The following is a 19,737-nucleotide window of genomic DNA, read 5'->3' as shown; positions in this document are numbered from 1 at the left end:
TTAGGCAAGTTTTTATGCTACTTTAGTATATAAGTATGGCCAGATTACCCCATGTTTTTTTAATAATGTTTCCACTATCATGTAAACTAACAGCTCAAGTGAGATGAAATTCATTTACTATGAAGTTCCACTTTTTAATATGTACAATTCAGTAGTTCTTGATGTATTAACAGAGTTGTGAATCCATCACCACTATCAAATTCCAGAATATTTTCATCTATCCCAAAAGAAATCTTATTTTGATGCATCCATGTAGGCTTATCAGTTGTATCAAATGTACCACCCAGTGGGGATGTTGATAACCAGGGAGGCTATACGTTGTGTGGGGACAGATGGTATATGGGAAATCTCTGTGACTTCCTCTCAGTTTTTCTGTGAATCCAAAGCTTCTCTGAAAATATAATGTCATTTTTTAAAAAAAGGAAATAAATCTCATATCTACTAGCAGTCACTTCTCACTGTCCCCACCTCTAGCCCCTGGCAACCACTAATGTACCTCTATCTCTGTGGATTTGCCCATTCTGGGATAATACAGTATGTGGCCTTTCGGGTCTAACTTCCTTCACTTAGCATAATGTCTTCTACCTTTTTGGCTCTTATCAATAATGGTGCTATGGACATCCATAGGGAAGTTTCTGTATGAACATATGTTTTCAGTTTTTTTGGGTATATACCTGGGAGTGGAATGTCTCGGTCATATGCTAACTCTATGTTTACTTTTTGAGGAACTACTGAACAGTTTTCCACGGAGTCTACACAATTTTACATTCTTACTAATAATGTTTGAAGTTCTCCGTTTTTCCACATCCTTGCCAATATGTTATTTTCCTTTCCATAACCATCCTAGTGGGTATGAAGTGGTATATACTGTATGACTGGCATTTCCTTGATGACTAATGATGTTGAGCATCTCTTTTCAATGCTTATTGGCCATTTACATTTCTTTGGATAAATGTTTTTTAAATCCTTTGGTTGTTTTTAATTAAATTATTTCTCTGTTTTGAGTTATAATAATTCTTTATACAATCTGGACATCTTACCTTTACTGAACATATATCTTGCAAATATTTTCTCACATTCTGTGGGTTGTCTTTTCACTTTCTTGACAGTGTCCACTGATGCACAAACATTTTTAAGTTCGATGAAGTCCAATTTATCTATTTTTTCTTTGGTTGCTTATGCTTCTGGTGTCATATCTAAGAAACTGTTGCCTAATTCAAGGTCATAAATATATGCCCCTAAGTTTTCTTCAAGAATTTTGTAGTTTCAGCTCTTTTATTAGGTTGTTGATCAACATTGAGTTGATTTTTGTATACAGTGTGAGGTAGGGCTCCAACTTTGCTCTTTTGCATGTGGATATTCAGTTGGGCAAGCGCTATTTGTTGAAAAGACTATTCTTTCCCCATCAAAAGATCTTGGCACCTTTGTCAAGAATCAATTGGCCATAGATGTCTGGGTTTATTTCTGAACACTCAGTTCTTTTCCATTAATCTATATGTCTATACTTATGTTAGTACCATCATTACTGTAGCTTTAGAGTAAGTTTTAAAATCAGGAAGTATAAGTACTTGAACCATTCTTTTTCAAGGTTGTTTTGGTTATTCTGAGTCCCTTGTATTTTCATATGAATTTTAGAATCAGCTTGCCTATTTCTCCAATAAAGGAAATTGGGATTTTTATAAAGATTGGATTGAATCTATAAAAGTATTTGGGAAGTATTGCTATATTACCAATATTAGATCTTCCAATCCATAAACACAGAGTATCTTTTCATTGACTTAGGTCTTCTTTAATTTCTTTCAATTATGTTTTATGATTTTTCAGTGCACAAGTTTGTATATCTTCTGTTAAATTATTCCTAAGTACTTTATTATTTTCAAAACTATTGCAGGTAGAATCATTTTCTTAATTTAATTTTTAGATTGTTCATTGCTAATGTATGGGAATACAAATGATTTTTGTATATTGATCTTGTATTATCCAGCCTTGCTGCATTTGTGTGTGTGTGTGTGTGTGTATTCCTTAAGATTTTCTACATACAAGTTCATGTCATCTACGAATAGAAATAATTTACTTTTTTCCTAACTGTATTTCTTTCCCTTGCATTGCCTTGGCTAGAATCTCTAATGGAATGTTAAATAGATATGGGGAGACTGAGCATCCTTGTCTGTTCCTGATCTTAGGGAAATGCTTTCAACCTTTCACCATTAAGTATGATATTAGTTGTGGGTTTTTCATACATGCTCTTTATCAGGTTGAGGAAATTTCTACTAGCTTGTTGAATATTTTGTTATGAAAAGATTTTGGACTTTGCAAATGTCAGCTCTGTGGGTTCCTTCCCTCCCTTTATTCTATTAATATGTATATATTACATAGATTTTCATACATTAAATCGAATTTATTTTCCTGGGATCAATCACATTTGGCTAAGGTGTATAATCCTTTTTATACGTTTCTGGATTCAGTTTGCTAGCATTTTGTTGAGATTTTTACATCTATATTCATAAGGGATTTTTTTTAATAAAGATTTTATTTATCTATTTGACAGAGAGAGACACAGTGAGAGAGGGAACACAAGCAGGGGGAGTGGGAGAGGGAGAAGCAGGCTTCCCGCTGAGCAGGGAGCCCGATGTGGGACTCGATCCCAAGACCCTGGCATCATGACCTGAGCCGAAGGCAGATGCCTAATGACTGAGCCACCCAGGCGCCCCCATAAGGGATACTGATTATAGTTTTCATTTCTTGTGATACCTTTATCTAGTTTTGGTTTAAGGGTACAGATTACTCTTTTAGTCACTGAAGTCTTGGAATCATTTAAATGTACATCATCATTTAATGGCACTTTTTGTAAAAATGTAAAATTAATTAATTAATTTATTTATTTATACATTTCAATGTAACTACTTCTTTTTCTGTCTTAAGGCCTAATACTTGTGCAGTCTATTTACTGAGGGTTAGAACTGTGGTTTTGTTTTTTTTTTTCAAACAATTAGGAAATGAACATGACGATGAGAATGTGGTCACAGTGGTCTCCTAGCACTGCCATGTGGTTATCTTCCAGGAAAAGTCTTCCTTCTCTCCCTAAGCTCATACTCCACCACAACCCACTTCACATCTCACCTTCTTCCTGAACTTCCTCACGAAGGACCTCTCTCTCCTCCAAGCTCCCATAGCACTGATTTTTGAAACATTCAATGGTGCCGGTGTATACACATTTTTGCTGTAGGCTTTTGCTAAAGATTTTTGTGTGTTTTTTCTTCCCTGTGAGATTTCTGACTCTTCCTTATACTTTTGTTACTTCATCAAGTACCTCTGTTCTTAGTTCACACTCAATGTATGTTGTTTTAATAATTTTTAAAATGCATCTTGGATATGGTAGGTACAAATTCCATGAGATCCATATATGTGTTATATTTATAATGCCACTGTCTTAAAGCTCATCAAGCATGAATAAGTAATTATGAATTTTAATATATGCCACGTGTTTCTACCTAGTCAACAATTATATAAACGAATTCAAAGCATACAAAATGGATTTTTTTCATTGAAACATATTAATCCTTTAACGACATGGCACACTGAGAATTAGAACGTGGGAAAAATAAATGATGGAACAGGTAGTTACTTAGAAAAAAAACGGCAAAGCACAACTAGACACTTTCTCCCACACAGTGGCTTGCTTTTCCAAGAATAAGTGTAAGTACCTGGTGTCAGCAGTATGACCGAGGTGACAATCAGGGAGCAGATGACCAGGATTACAAGAAGTGCAATCGCTATCCCCTTCCAGTTCCTTTGGGGAGGGTTGCTCCCCACCAGCTCCTAAAAATGACAACAGGAAAGGGAGACCCGGTGAGGGAAGTAAGGAAATAAAATAAAAACCAAATAAATACACTCCATTTGAATCAAGAACCAAGACGCGGAAGAGTGATTGAGGCAAACTCTCATCCTTGAAACGACGAGCAGCTCTCTTCTCCACCCTTCGGCCTCCTGCTCTCGTCCCGTTCAACGCAGCAAAACCTGATCTCAAGAACGAATGTGATAGGACACTATGTTTACAGCTTTGCTGAGAACTGACTTTCTTTCCATCCGGGACACTGGGTCCCACAGCACAGGGCAACTGTGGCGTTTCTCTTCGTGACAGCCAACCTCCTAACCCCACTGAGTCAAACCCAAGTATGCCGGCTCCAAGTCCTCTCTCACCTTCCTTCTCATTCACATCCACACTGTTTACTTCTATTTCAGGATACCAGATTCAAACATTTATTTAGCACACCCTGCATGCCGAGTATAATTAACCCGGACCCACTGCTCATGCTCTTGAGCCCTTTCTTCTTCTGTAGAACCTCATACAAGGCTTCAAGATTGCCCAGGTCTTTTCAGTGGGTGATTCACTTATACCCATTCTAGATTTTCATCCCTCCCGGGAGCTGTGTTTGCATTGTCGCGGGGGTTAGGGATGGGAGGAAGAATCTGGAGACATTGCTCAAGTGTGCTAATGGTTGGACAAATCTAGGAAATTAATCAGGCATATTGGCTGCTGAAACCAACTTTCAATTCCTTTCAAATCAGGGTGCTCATATAATTTACACTCCCAGCTGGGATCCTTTGAGAGACAAAAGGGTTAATGTTTATAATTAATAAACATAATAGTTTATATTAATAAAAATTATCATCAATTATACAAGAGCAACTGGCACTCCCCAAGGCAAACAAAGACATATGGCCACACTGCAAACGGTCTACCGCTCCTTCTGCCCATAAACAGAACACAAAACATTCTCTCTTATAGTGCCCATAATTACAACTCATATTAACTCCAACTCAAGATGAAGTAGAATAGAGGTGGCCTCAAAAAGTAGATAATGCAATACCCAAATACAGCTTCATCCCAAACTCAAAGTTCATTAGAATGCAGCAAATTTCTGCAAATCGAAATAAAGGTAACATTAAATGGAGGGTGGCAAATAATAATTGACATGCAAATATTCAATATTGGCTATCTAGATTATCAAATTAAGAGAAATTCTGAGAGCCACTATGGTCTTAGCAAGAAAGGATTTTTTTTCCATTTTTTTATTGAGCAAGAAAGGATTTTATTGTTGTTTAAAAATTTCTATCAATCTTATTTGCTATCCAGAATTTATCTATTAAGAAGTGGCTTTTTAGCACTTAAAAATGACAAAAGGCTATACTGAGTTGATCTCATTTCTGAATGGATAGAGTTCCCTATGCAAGAAAACCAGAGACCAACAACAAGAAGAAGTAATCAGATTTTGCTGATTCAGCAGCTTTTCACTTTGCCCAAGTTTATGAAGAAAATTTGAAAATTCACCAAATTTGTGAATAGCACAAATCTTGAAGCAGTGTTATTCATATGAACAGAGTAGTACACATAATGTCTTGCAGACCCTAGTGGATTTTTCTTTTCTTTTCTTTTCTTTCTTTCTTTCTTTCTTTCTTTCTTTCTTTCTTTCTTTCTTTCAGAGAGAGTGCTAGTGCATGAGGGAGGGGAGGAGCAGAGGGAAAGGGAGAGAATCTTAAGTAGCTCCACGCCCAGTGTGGAGTCCTATGTGACACGGGGCTCAATCTCACAACTCTGAGATCCTGACCTAAGCTGAAATCAGGAGTTAGAGGCTTAACTGACTGAGGACCCAGGCACCCCCTAGTGGACATTTCGCAAACACTGTTCATATTAAATCCCAGGGTAACAATCAAACCAGAATATTTTAATCGTCAAGACCAAATCTTATTCAAGAGACAGAATAATAAAATTAATGTTATTGCCTTCATCAGCTCAAACAATTGATACCTTTTGAATCTTGTTGTTAATAATAATTTAAAATTCTAAAATCCGTACCAAACATAACTATTAAATACACTGGTCGAAGTTTATGTGCATGAAGAAGCCTAAGACTTTTTCTTTGTGTCAATTTCTTGACGAGCTAGTAGTGTAGCTGATGTACTTGTAGAAGTGTACTTGAACCCATGTTGCAGTGACAGAGGTCCTTCTGAGACTCAGGGGGCCTCTTACCAGCCCCAACACATCCACAGTGGGATGTCCAGGGCGAGGCTGGATGGTGTCAGACGGTCTACCAAGAGGACCGAAAGATGGAGATGTTTGCAAAACATGTCATGTTAAGGAAGAGGTCAGCCTCAAAAGCCAAATACTTAGGAGCCTTCATCCACCTGAACTATCACATGGAAGAGAGAGGAGACTTATTCTGTATAGCTCCAGAAGGTAAAATTGTGTTTCAGTACAACTTCAAAATTCCCAGCCATGAATATCATCTCACAGTAGAATGAGATGCTTCACCAGGAAGTGTGCAGGATGGTGAACACCTAAGGAGGGTCCTGGAGGTCCGATCCTCCAGAAAGGAAGGTGGAAATAAATGATCTTAAAAATGCCCAATAGAGGGGCGCCTGGGTGGCTCAGTCATTAGGCGTCTGCCTTCGGCTCAGGTCATGATCCCGGGGTCCTGGGATCGAGCCCCAAGTCGGGCCCCCTGCTCAGCGGGAAGCCTGCTTCTCCCTCTCCCACTCCCCCTGCTTGTGTTCCCTCTCTCGCTGTGTCTCTCTCTGTTAAATAAATAAAAAAATCTTTTAAAAAATGCCCAATAGAGTAAAAGTTCTATGAACACATATAGGATGGAAGAGAGAGAGAGAAAGCTGTGAAGCTGCTACGCAGGGGTGGAAAACGAATGGGAGGCAAGGACTTCTGGAAAGGGAACAAAGACTCTGCCCTCCTCCTGTTCACTGGACTAAGAAGATACTTTGCACAGAAAACCAGTTTGGTACGTATTATTGAATGGGAGAACGTACCCTAAGTAACCAAATAGGCATTGACAGCATAGCCTCCTCAAGGGAAGTGATCCTGGGTCAGTGACACCACTGCTTGCTTTTTTTCTTTTTTAGAGACAGAGAGAGAGAGGGAGAGAGAGAGAGAGAATCTTAAACAGGCTCCAGGCTCAGCAGGGAGCCCGACGAGGGGCTCAATCTCAGGACCTGAGCCGAAACCAAGAGTCAGATGCTTAACTGACTGAGCCACCAGGTGCCTCAACATCGTTTCTTAAAGACAGATGCACCATATTGCCTTCCAGGCAGCATACTTACACATTTAAAAAGGGCAATTTTGCCCATGTGAAAGCAGACATTCTTTACTAAACTGCCTTTTCATTTGCCAAATTTCACTTTTCACAGTACAGGTAATTTCTTTTTTAACTGACCAAATACTGTTGTTACAATACTGATAGGAAACAAGTTAGGGAGGAAACAAATCATGAATAATCTTGCTAATCCAAGAAAATAGAACTTTTCATTTTCCCCATTTTCCTTTCTTGTCATGGTCTATATACACATTTAATTTCTACATGGGTGTAACCAGAGCATAGAGACTTTCTTTGAGTTAGAATGCAGATGAATATGTGCTTCTCTGAACATCTCATTTGGCTCCCAGATTCAAATGACATCCTCATCTTAACTTGCAGGAGCTGAATTATTGAAAATTTGAGGAGAGCTGACGCTGCTCCCCATGAAGGACAGGACAAGTTAATAAATTATGCCCTGAAACGTTAAGCTTCAGTAGTGCATTTCTTGGCAGAATTATATATTTTTACCTAGAACAGTGAAAGTGAGACTATAAGACATTCCCTATTCTATTTGGTACTACAGGCATACCTCGGAGATCCAGTAAAATGGAAGAGCGTGTCTACAATGAACCATTTCGTGTAATGAGGTGATCAAATGTTTCATCCATCCATCCAACCATCCATCCATCTATTCATCCATCCGCCTGTCTGTCCATCCATCTATGCACCCATCCATCCACCCATCCAACACATGTCTATCCAGCACCTTCCCTGCCAACCCTCCCCTGAGAACCTTGGGTATAGCAGTGAACAAAACAGACTGCACTGCTATCAGCCCAGCAAGCTGAATGGCTTTCATTTTTCCATATTTCCTTTCTTGTATTCTAGTGCAGGGATGGCGCACAAACAATAAACAGATAAACCCACTAAGAGAAGAAAAAAAGCAGGACAAGGGGGTCAAGGTTGGGGGTTGCATCCTGTTTGTATATAAGGAGGTCAGAGAGATTTTCTAATAAAGTGACATTTGAACAGAAACTACAAGAAGTGTAGCTGAGAGGAAGGACATCAGGCCGCTATGGCCTGAACTGTGTCCCTCCCAAACTCACATGTGGAAGCTCGAACCCACAGTGTGGACAGAGGGCCTCTGGGAGGTAATGAGGGTTACATGAGGTCATGAGGGTGTGGCCCCCAGGACAGGCTCAGTGTCCTCATAAGAAGAGACAACGGAGAGCTTGCTCCCTGTCTACACACATGCATCGGGGGAAGACCACGTGAGAGGACACAGCAAGAAGGCACCGTCGGCAACCTAAGGAGGAAGGGCCCACGGGACACTGCAGCCTGCACCTTGCCTGTGGGCTTCCAGTCTCCAGGACCGTGAGAAACAAAGCCTGAGGCCCAGAGGCACATCTCCCACGTTCTGGGAAGCCGTGCCTGGTTTCATAGGCAGAGTTCATTATTTTCCCATCTGGACACAACTGTAACACTTCGTAAATGCTTTTCTGTAACATTACTGCACTATTAAATTATGTATTTAATGTCTGTGTCATCATCCGGCTGCAAACGACTTGGTGTGCTGGCGTTCCTGATGTCTTGTATAGAACGAGGGACACCACAGCGCTCTGGGACTGTGGTCCAACCCTCCAGAATGGAAGAACGGACATAGGAATGCCTTTATAAGAAGCAACTGTGTTATTTGCTGGCACCTCTGGCAGAAAAGCCATTGGGTTGATGCGGAAAGCAAAGCATTAATACAAGCCCAACTGCACTGATGATGCCATAGATGATGCCATGGATGATAGCAGTCGGTCCTAACAGATGTCATGCAGACTGACATCTGTGGTTGGCAATCGCTTTGTCCCTAGTGCAACTGCTGCTCACACTTATTCTTAACTCAGGCAAAAAGAAAACAAATGAACGAGAAACAAACTCAACCTTTTCCCAGGTTGTTTGGTTGTTTTAAATATAAAATTCATGTTTTCAGAATGTTAGCATCTTAGGAATCTAAGAGATTGAGAGCTTGATATTTTATGTGCCAACTGTACAACTGAAATGGAAGAGATGCAGATTGAAATAATAATTGAAGACACCCACGGTGTTCTGTGAATGGATCAAGGGGGGGTCACCGTGCATGTCCACCAGGCCCTCCCCGTCTGTGCTCAAACCTGACATGCCTTATCTTGGCCTGAACTTCCTCTCTCCCACGAGATATCCCTTGCTGACTTTATCACACCTTGTGCCTTATGATAAGGAGTCGAGATTCTTGAGAAAAGTCCGAGGTGATTATTTAGAAATTAGAGAAACTGAAGGCTTCAGGGAAGGGAAAAAAAAATAAGCAAAGAAGGGGTGGAAGACAAAAGGAATACAGTGCTTGGGTATTAGGACCAAATGCAAGTGTGTTTGGAAGCACAGCACAGTTTATAACATCTATAGAACGGTAAGATATTGCTTTACGACTGGTTGCTATTGCTACCAAATAAGCCTTCAGTACCATTTGATAGACACTGTGGGAAGAACTCAAAAGCACATCAAATTTCTGATACATTATAAAGAAAGTAAACACAGAGAATCCCACTTCCGAGCTCTCAAGAGGGGAAACGGGCATCCTCACCTCTGTTGGGTCCCCACGGTAGGGTGATCTAGGCCACCGCCATGTCACTCCACAGTGAAGCACACATTCCCCACGCAGCAATACCCACCTTGAGTGTTTCGGGTACACCTCATGGTGTGTTTGTTTTCCGCAAATGTATGTGTAGCCATGCACAGCTAACGAGACAGAAGGGGTCTCACTTCCAGCAGAAGTGGGAGGAGAAGAGGCCTCACTAAGGGCTCTTCCTAAAGGAGCCCCCTACCTTGGAAGATCAGCGTGGGAAGCTGCAGATGCAGGAGCAATCGGGTGGCAGTGCGAGAGCAGGGACTGCAGGGACGGTGAAGGTCCAGCCCTGCCAGCCTCGGTGGGGACAGCTGGTAACTGTGCACTTTATTTCCCTTTGCTAAAGGCAGAGGGGTCGACCAGATGGCCCACTCACTAGGGAGGAAGGAAGTGAATTCAATTATTTTCCTCACAATGGTCCATCTTTGAGCCAATCAATCTCTTCTTCACCCAGGCGGCTTTCAGAAGTACATTAAGACGAGGAGACTCTTTGCAGCTCCCAAAACTGAAAGAGGCCTTCTCTAGACCCTCACCAGATCCAAATTTAGGTCATTGATAGTGTAAAAATTTTCCAGAGGATACACGCGAAGCAGCAGCTAATATGGCCTCACAATTCCAGCTGGGATTGAAGACACAAGCCAGTGTGCCAGGGGGCAGGACAGAGCCCACTGCCCTGTGAAGCGCTGTGTATTCTGAGCAGGGACAGTCTTCCGCTCCCTGAGATCCTCCCCCGCCCGGGACTGCTAAATACTCGTGATGCTTTCGCTAATTGTGTGTATCCTAAATACTTGCGATGCTTTTGCTAGTTGTGACTATAAGAAACGGATGGGGCCTGTGGTCACAAGATACTAATTGATGCCGACTCCCTGTCAATGACTCTGCGATTGGCTGAGCAGCCATTTTGGAGAGACCAATCACCAACCAATGTGGTGGGAGTTGGGGGGTGGTGCTGGTGGTGACAGACGGAGTCTCACCCTTCAAAAACTTGTACTGATTTCATAATTAGAAATTAAATTTGGTTGACAGCCCCTACTGCTGAGGACCGAAAGTTAATGAAGGCTCATCATTATCCTCGTGGAAGGAAGTCCCCAGGACGGTCAGACCCACCCTCAGATGCGCCTCTTGCCCTTGACACATCTGCTCCTCCCACCACGCTCCTCCCTGTCCCACGACTCAGGCTCTCCGCTGACCATTCTCCATTTGCCTTACAGACTGATCTGGGATCGACTCTCCTTCTCTCCCATGAATTTGGAAACTTCTGAAGTTGACTATTTTACATAACGTGACTTTAGGTGACGGCCCGAGGGCACAGCACTTTGAAACCCCTGCACCGCCTTGATGAAGGCAGCTTTCAGCCCTGGCCCTGCAGATCAGCAGGACTGTGCGTGCAGAGCGAGCGCCCGCTCTATCAGCCCTTCTGGGAAATCAAAACAAAACACAACAGGCAAATTACTGACGGTAATTATATCTCTTCTAAAATTTCTTCGTTATTTTTTACTTCAAACTCAACACCAGAGCTCAAATTATTGTAGGCTCTTGAGTTTAATTGACTGTGTTGAATAGATTCTTTATGAAATCAATTCAAAATGTAAGTGATTCTTACCTTCAGACCTCAGTCTCTCCTGGATCTATTTTGATAGAATGTTTTAAAGGTATCATGTTGCATAACTCACCAAAAGCAATGGTGCTGTGACTTGATCATAGTCAGAAGAAGTTTCACAACACACCAGGCTCAAGAGAAATCCCTTTCAGTGAGAATATGGCTACGGAACTGAGTGACGGAATTTAAAATCGAGCATTTGCATCTTCCACGTTGCTGCGAGTGAGAACAAGGTCTTACAATCTTCTTCTGGTAACAGCTGTCTTTGCAGATACTCGCTGAACCCCACAGGCAATTTTGAGACCCATTTTTCTATACTGGGCAGCATTTTGGCAAGCTTAGCTTCCCAACATCAAAAATCCCTGCAGGCGTCCAGTAAATATTAAGTAACTAACAAACAAGCCTCAAAGGCAAGAACTGCCGGCAATTTCACGGCTGCAACAAAAATGATTTGAGCTCAGTTTTTCAAAAGGACTTCCTGCCACCCTGGTACCATCCTCCAGCTCAGCACAGAAGCCCTTTGAAAAACGCCAGAGTGGAAGGGGTCTCCACCGCCGTCCTCCCCCACCCATGGGTGCCAGAGCCCTGCCCTCCCCTCTGCAGCCCCAGCTACGGCCCCGCCTGGGTCAGAAGTCCGCTCCAGGCTTCCCGGTGTGGGATCAGAGTCTGCGGTTTCCTGGGGCTGACAGTCATGAGATAGGAGAACGGAGAGGGGCAGGGGCTATTTCCGCGTGGTGTGTGGGTTCAGGGGGAAATAGAGCAGCTTCACAGAATGAGGAGAAGGAACTGGAGAGACGGAGATGCAGAGACAAGAGGCAAACAAAGAAGGCTTCCTCCTGGTTTTCCATTTCTTGACTTAATTTTCCTCCCAAGGCCTGAGGGAATTTTTCCCTTAGATTTAATAAGACATTCCTGTTTCGTTATGAGATATTTTATCTCCCGTTTTACTTAAGCTAGTTTGAGTGCATCTCTGAAACTTGAGAACAAAGCAGCTGTGTGCACAGCCATGAAGACACCCAGCCCAGGAGCCCAGATCCCCACCAGCGTTCCATCTCGCAGGAGGCACTGGGTGTTCACCAATGAAGCCACACGCCCCGGTCTTTGTGGCATATTCTGGCCAAAACTACACTCAAAACCCAGCTGAAGACTGTAACTACTCACTTGGCTTATGATTTCACAATAATAAATTTGCTAATTTGACCTGTTATTTTATTTGAAAAGATACGTTTTTCCACCAGTATGTATAGCTCTTTCCAGCAAAACTCTGAGTGAAATACAGTAGTTACCTTAGGAGACCCTGAAGAGTCTACAGCTGCCATCATATATCAGCGTTGGGGGATGGCCCCTCTGTGACAGGAGGGGGCTAATTCAAGCTAAAGCAAATGCCAACCAGACAGCTGGTACAACGTAACATTTATGAGAGTCTTGAAGAGGATGGGGTCTTCTTGAGGTATTCACTATTTTAGGTATCAAATCACTCAAAAAGAGCGAGCTCATATTTTTAAACTACAGCCGGCCTAGAATGGATTTATTCAGTAGATCCACATATAACAGCTATTTTTATAATCAAAAAATGGCCTAATACTAACACTCATTTTCATACAGTTCAGTCTAACGGAAGGGTATATAGCATCAGGGAAGTTATTAGCCACAGAAATACAACTGATTAGCAATCTTAATTCCATCTGCAACTGGAATCCCCCTTTGACATGTGACCTAACATATTCACAGGTTCTGGAGATCGGGATGCAGACCTCTTTGGGGAGGTCATTATTTCGCCTACCTCGGTGTTATACGCCACATAGCAGAACATTACACATCAATAAAAATATCAATCTCACACATGCACAGCACGAATGTCACAGATATAATTTTAAGTGACCTGGGTCAGACATAAAGAATATCTGATCAATGATTTCATTTACATAAAACCGAACAATGGGCAAGACGACACTCTAAGGACGGGGTCCACGCTTAAGTCTAAGAAGACAAGCAAGAAAGGAATTTCCTGAAAATCCAGGGTGCTGCAGAGCTCAGAGGAGGGGGAGTGGCAACGGGAAAGGAGGGGAAACGTGCAGAGCTTTGGAGGTGCTGGTGACACGCTCTTTCTCCTCACCGAGAGAGCTCGCGGGGCTGTTTCAGATTCTAGGTTTACACGTCATCCAGTTTTTGTCCCGTACTGTCACAGTGGTAAAAGTTGACCATGGCAGTGAAGAGCAACTGTGCGGCATATGTGCTGGTCAGGAGCAGCGAAGGAGAGGGACACTCCAGTCGGAGAGAGAGAGATGGCAGGCCATTGCAATGCCACCACGAGGTGAGCGCTGTGGACACAAGTCAGGGTGCTCCAGGGGGTATCGCGATGGGAGGGGCGCGAGGGCTCTCGGAGGAAGTGGGATTTACTTGGAGAGTCGGAAGCTGTGCAGGGGCTAGCCAGGTGAATAGCTGGGGTCGGGGGGTTGCATGTAGGGGGCGCACAGAGAGGCTGCGTGAGACCAGGTGCAGTGTCACACGATGCGGTTGGACGGGAGTCACCCCCCGAAACCTGCCTTTATGGACAGTGCCATGTCTTTCGTGCTTAGTCCACGGCGCAATGGGACATCACTGAAGGATGCCGTAAGCCACCTTTAATAACCTCTAGAAGGAGGCAAGCATTAATGTTTTCATCTGTTTATTGACATCAGGGAAAGTGCACTGAGAAAGACCAGGATCAATTCCTTGGCCCGCTGTGCCTTAAAATGTATCAATTATCAGAACAAGGTGGAATCAAATACCCTAAAAAGTGAAATATTCACCTGGCAACTATTAAAATTATCGGGAGAAAATGAACTACGCAAACCTGAGCACAGGATCTCCCATTCCACTGCTCCAGTCTATTGTCTAAATGTATTTTCTTTCTAATATTTATTCACCGTGAAAAGCTCTGACATAAATTTCTTTTATGTATCATGGACCATTTACTGTAAGTAGAAGGTAGCAACAAATTACAAAATCAATGGTGCATATATCTCAGGATGGTAAAACAGCTTTTCTAATCATTGTATTTCCATATTCAGGAGGACAACACAGGACTTTAAGATGGCAAGAACAAGTTTTAAATACCATTTAGCAACTGACACACGGCCGTTGATATTCATCACGTCAGCCCGTTGGACGCATGTCCCTATTTCTGTTTTACTGGCTCACTTACTTAATCATCCTTATTGGTGGCTCTTATTTTTTCATAAAGGTGCTAATCGCACAACAAAGATGGTAATTGGCTGGAGGAACCTAAGAGTAGACCCAAGCAGAAAGTTCCACTCCCTGTCATCCCTGCCTCATGTGGGTGGGGAGGAGCCCCCCACGAGGCCAGTCCTCACTACAGAGATCAGTGGGGTCTCTCTCTCAATGCCCCCTACCACACTTCCTCACAAGCCCTTAATAGCCCTGGAATCCAGGATTTATTTATTTTTTCTTTTCTTTCTTTCTTTCTTTCTTTCTTTCTTTTTCTTTCTTTCTTTCTCTTTCTTTCTTTCTTTCTTTCTTTCTTTCTTTCTTTCTTTCTTTCTTTCTTTCTTTCTTTCTTTCTTTTCTTTCTTTTTCTTTCCTTCTTTCTTTCTCTTCTTTCTTTCTTTCTTTCTTTCTTTCTTTCTTTCTTTCTTTCTTTCTTTCTTTCTTTCTTTCTTTCTCCTTCCTTCCTTCCTTCCTTCCTTTCTTTCTTTCTTTCTTTTTAAGATTTTATTTATTTGAGAGAGTCCACTAGAGAGAGAGAGGGAGAGAGAGCATGAGCAGGGGGAGAGGCAGAGGCAGAGGCAGAGGGAGAAGCAGGCTTCCCGCGGAGCAGGGAGCCCGATGTGGGGCTCGATCCCAGGACCCTGGGATCATGACCTGAGCCGAAGGCAGACGCTTCAGCGACTGAGCCACTCAGACACCCCAGAACCCAGGATTTAAATGAAAATCTCTCCTCTCCAGAATAGCCATGAGCATAAGAGCCGCAACAACAAGCAAGCTTCAGAGGCTACACGAGAGCTGATCAAAAATGCTGAAGAAATGCAGCCATCCAGAGGGGAATGCCTCATTTCTCTGCAGACCTACTTTGCAGACCCCAAGATAAAAGCCCTTGGATTAGAAAACGCCCAGGATGGAAGCCACACCCGCACACAGCACAGGTGAGCAGACGTGGGCAAGGGCAGAAACAGGAAGGGAGGAACTTCGGTGCCCTGAGGAGAGGCCAGAGAGAAGGTCACGCTGACCCCAAGGGCACAGGAGGAGGAACCCGCTGGGGGACGCCAGCAGGCCCGTCGCGGCCACACTGTGCACAAAGTCACAGCTCTGCACGAGGAAGAAAGGGCAAGTGGAGGCTGTGGGGGCCTCTCCACGGCTGCTCGAGGGGCACCTTCTCACCTAGTTCCCGCCGACCCCCCTTCTGCACGGGTGCTGGCAAATCCCAGCCGCCTGGCAGGTGCACGGGTCAGGAACCGGGCGGGGGTTCAGATTCCTGATGAAATTCAGACTGTTTATTTTTTACTCTGCCTTTGCCAGGCCGGTTTAAATTAGGATTTCATGACCCACTGTCTTTAAATATCGCAGTTAGACCTTAAGGACACCTTCACTGCCACAGGGAGAACTTACTGAGGAGGCACAGTGACAGTTTACCAGATGCCGAGGAGGCCAAGGCGTGCATCTGAGCCGCGACACACACTGACAGGAGAGGGAAAGCAGGAACGGTTGTCTGACTCGGGATATGACATGACGGAGGAAGGGGCCGTGTGGGAGCCTGGGGGAAAGCAAACATGGGGCGGGGGGGCATGAAGAAATGCCATGGCCACAAGTCTCCTGACTACAGAAACTGGCCCAGGCCGGTATGTGGCTCGTGTCTCCATAGGTGGTGACCCCAAAGATTCTCGGACAAAAGAAATACTAATTATCTAGTCTCTAGGACAGCAGAAAACCAGTTGATTCAGTGAGAGAGTTTCTCGCAATAACTTCGTGTATTTCTCAAAATGATGCGGTCGGATTGCACGTTACCATGCAGATTCCTGGGCCGACTGGGACCCCGACCAAGGCCTCTGCCACGTCTCCATTAGACCACCGCGCCTGTCCCCTAAGCTTTGTCCCCCATCAGCGGCCCCTTCCTGCACTTCCTCCTGCCCCTTGTCTGCTGGCTCCCGTCTCAGGGGCGCACAAACCCATCCCTGCACATCCTTGCAGGGGCTTCGGGTCGGCCAGTGGGAGGCACGCAGGAGATCGCTGGGGAGGAGGGGAGCACGGCCCAGGGGTTCCTCTGCGGGGCTCCCCTGGCTCTGCCTAGAGGAGGCGGCCTCCACCGCTTCCCCCGAAGAAAACTCTCCGCTCTTCCATCCTAGCTCAGGGCTGGTGTCAGCTTGGGGTTGCGGCTCTCCCCTGGGGCCTCGCCTCTGAGAGCTCCCATAACCCTGCCCACACCTCTGTGAATGTCCTTCCTGACCGTGGCTTGAACCACCCGAGTTGGATTAGGTTTCCCGCCACATCTCTGACTGACAGACCGTCCAGGAGGCTTGCTACACCTGCAATGACATGATGCAGCATTTACTGACGGTGACACCCACGTAGACACCCCTCAGCAGAGCCTGGCCCCTTTCCAATTAACTAGGAAGTCCCTCTAGGGAACCTCGTACCATGTGACACATACAGTGTTTCGTATACATCCTAAATGAATAACTGCTTTACTGACTGATTAAAACGCACTTTTCTTTAATCCCTCAAATTACTCTGCCAGAAAGTCTTGCTTACGCCGCAGGTGTCTTGCACAATGAGAACGAACAGAACACACGTGACACGCGGCACTACTGTCACACATTTGGAGTTTCTCAAGTCTGTCACTGGGTCTGTGTTCATTGTTGCAAGTGCTCAGTGACTTCCTTGAAACTCCTAAGAGACTCTATTTTCCCACCTGGTTTTTTCCCCTGCTGGCAGGTAGCAGAGCTTGATTGTTTTTTGGATGGTCACTGTTAACTGAGAAGGTCCTAAGGAAAGCTGATCTTCCTGCTCAGAAGATTAGAATGTTAAAAGGTACAAATGGTTTCTACCTATTAAAAGTATCAGTGGGATTGTCCACAGATGACTGATATCCAAACTCCAAATCTACATTCTCCACCACACTTGACAATTGCATGAAAATAAGGGTTTGTGATGGCAGGTTTTCAAAAGCAAAATTCTACTCGTTGGCATATTATAGGATGGTTTGGAGACAGGCCCGCACAAAATTCTGGCTTGCACTCTTAATCGCACCAATGCCAAAACCCTGCTCCTCGATGGGCTTCATTTATCCACAGTATCAGTGCACATTTCGTAAGAAGCAGGCCCCACCACGTGCAGCTTCTGTCCCCCTCATCAGAAATACCGTGTATGACCAGTAACATCATTACCAGAGAACTCACTACATTCTGTGCCTACTCTTGCATCTTGCATGCTTTAGCAAACCAAAGTTTAAAACCAAGCTCAGCATGCATAAGAGTTAAATAGGCTAGCACCTATTGGTGAATGAATGAATGGATGAATGAATGAATGCATAAAACAAAACTCAAATGGATTATAAAATCCACTGCAGCACCTAAAATGTTGTTCACCCAAACAGGATGGAGCACGTTAGTAAGAGCCCTTTCTTTCCTGACTGAAAAGAGCATAAATATTTCCTTCTCAGAGCCCATAGGTCAATGTTAAGAAGGAGGACCTCACCATCCCCCATGAATCCCTTTTCCCCTCAGAATGGAGGGCTTCCTGGAGGACACTTCAAGCTAGTAACTCAGAGCCGTGATCTCTGCACTAATGAGCAGTGGCTGTGGTTTAGTGAAGGCATGAGCGTTCATGAACATTTTGTGTTCTTGCACAAGGGCAGCATCGTGAAAGCAACTTTCAAGGGAATCATCCAGTGACCCCCGCTACAGAAAACCAGCCAGCTCAGAACATGGAATTCACCGGAACCTAACTACTTAAAAGTAGCCTTGTCAAATACTGTTGCACATTAACCCGAGAAGATAAACTACTTTGACCATTATTTCAGTGATTCATTCTTTGAATTACTTTGCCAGCAGAAACCACTTTATGTAGACACTTGCCTATTATTACCCCATTTTCCCTTCCCAGGGAAGTGGAGTGGGGGAGAGGCCAAGTGTCTGTACTGGACGAGATCCGGTTTCTAGCCCAGGGCTGAGGTCAGGACACCGAGCTAAGAGGACCTCGAGCCTGTCCTGGATCACGGGGCAGACTCTGGAGAATCGGAAGGTCCTAAATGACCGCAAGGAACCGAATTTAAAAAGTTAGGGGCGCCGGGGTGGCGCAGTCGGTGAAGCATCTGACTCTTGGTGCTGGCTCAGGGCGTGATCTCGGGGTCATGGGACTGAGCCTCCTCATCTCTGTGCTCAGTGTGGAGTCAGCTTGAGTCTGTCCTTCTCCATCTGCCCCTCCTGCTCATGGTTTCTCTCCCTCTACAATAAATAAATAAATCTTTTAAAAAAAAGTTAGAAGAACAGGCTGATGTTATGTGTTGACTACAGGAACCATCGAGAGCCCTGGAGCGAGAGGCCTTGAAGAGTTTCTGGAACGATCTCTGCAGGGCAGGGCTGTCTCCGGCAGGCCCCAGAAGAGGGCAGGAGGGGAGCTGGGGGCCCCAGGCTTGTTGCGACAGCCCCGAGTGGAACACGGGCTCCTTCCCTCTCCCACGTGCTGTCTGTACCCCTGCACCTGTAGGGCATGTCTGGGCACTTCCCACCCGATGTCCCATGGCTCCCAAAAAGCATCCTTGGGTGCTGTTCCCAGCACCATCCTTCCCTGGGAACAGGTCTTTGCTCCTGCCCTCCTACAAGCCTTGGCCAACTTCGTCTCTCATCCCCACACGGTCAAACCCACCTACTCAAGAGCCCGGCGCAAACATCCCGCCCCTCCACACCCCATCCATCTTCATCCCTGGACGGACACACTCTTTCCTCCCTGTTATTTCTCATAGGAACTTAACCAGCACTTCCCTCTTGAGATGCGTCTCCTCATCTCGAAATGTGGTGGCTTGTCTCCTCCTGAGTGCTACTGAGAGCACGCACATTGGAGACAGGACCTCATTATGACCCATCATTTTAGGACCAGAGCCCCTAGTGTTTTCACATGTTCAACACTCAATCAATGCTTGTTTCCTGAGTGGAAAAGATTTAATTCCACCTTTTGCTACACAAAAGTGACTACTTTTGTCTGCCCCAGTATTGTATAATACTATAATAAAGTATTACGGACCTGGGGCTTATACACCAGAACTCCACTTCTCACGGATCTTCCAGCCTGGGATCAGAGTGCCAGCAGGCTGGGGTCCAGGTTCAAGTCTGCTTCCAGGCTCACACACAGCTGTCTTCTTGCTGTGTCCTCACAGGGCAGGACCAGAGCAAGCTAGCCCTCCAGCT

At 44.5% G+C, this 19,737-nt stretch overlaps 1 protein-coding gene across 1 annotated transcript in view; it reads right to left on the bottom strand.

The window, feature by feature from the left end:
* Positions 1-19,737, bottom strand: part of DPP6 (dipeptidyl peptidase like 6) — a 719,037-nt gene that overhangs the window by 375,565 nt on the left and 323,735 nt on the right. Inside the window, exon 2 of the mRNA XM_028089214.1 lies at positions 3,705-3,819. Coding sequence (XP_027945015.1) covers positions 3,705-3,819 — 115 coding nt within the window. The remainder of the gene's footprint in view (positions 1-3,704; positions 3,820-19,737) is intronic.

This window comes from Eumetopias jubatus, unplaced genomic scaffold (genome assembly GCF_037043125.1).
Source record: "Eumetopias jubatus isolate StellerSeaLion01/CBP00866 unplaced genomic scaffold, mEumJub1_p1.0 scaffold_14, whole genome shotgun sequence".
In the NCBI taxonomy this organism is placed as follows: Eukaryota; Metazoa; Chordata; class Mammalia; order Carnivora; family Otariidae; genus Eumetopias; species Eumetopias jubatus.
This window is presented reverse-complemented; position numbering and strand designations above follow the sequence as displayed.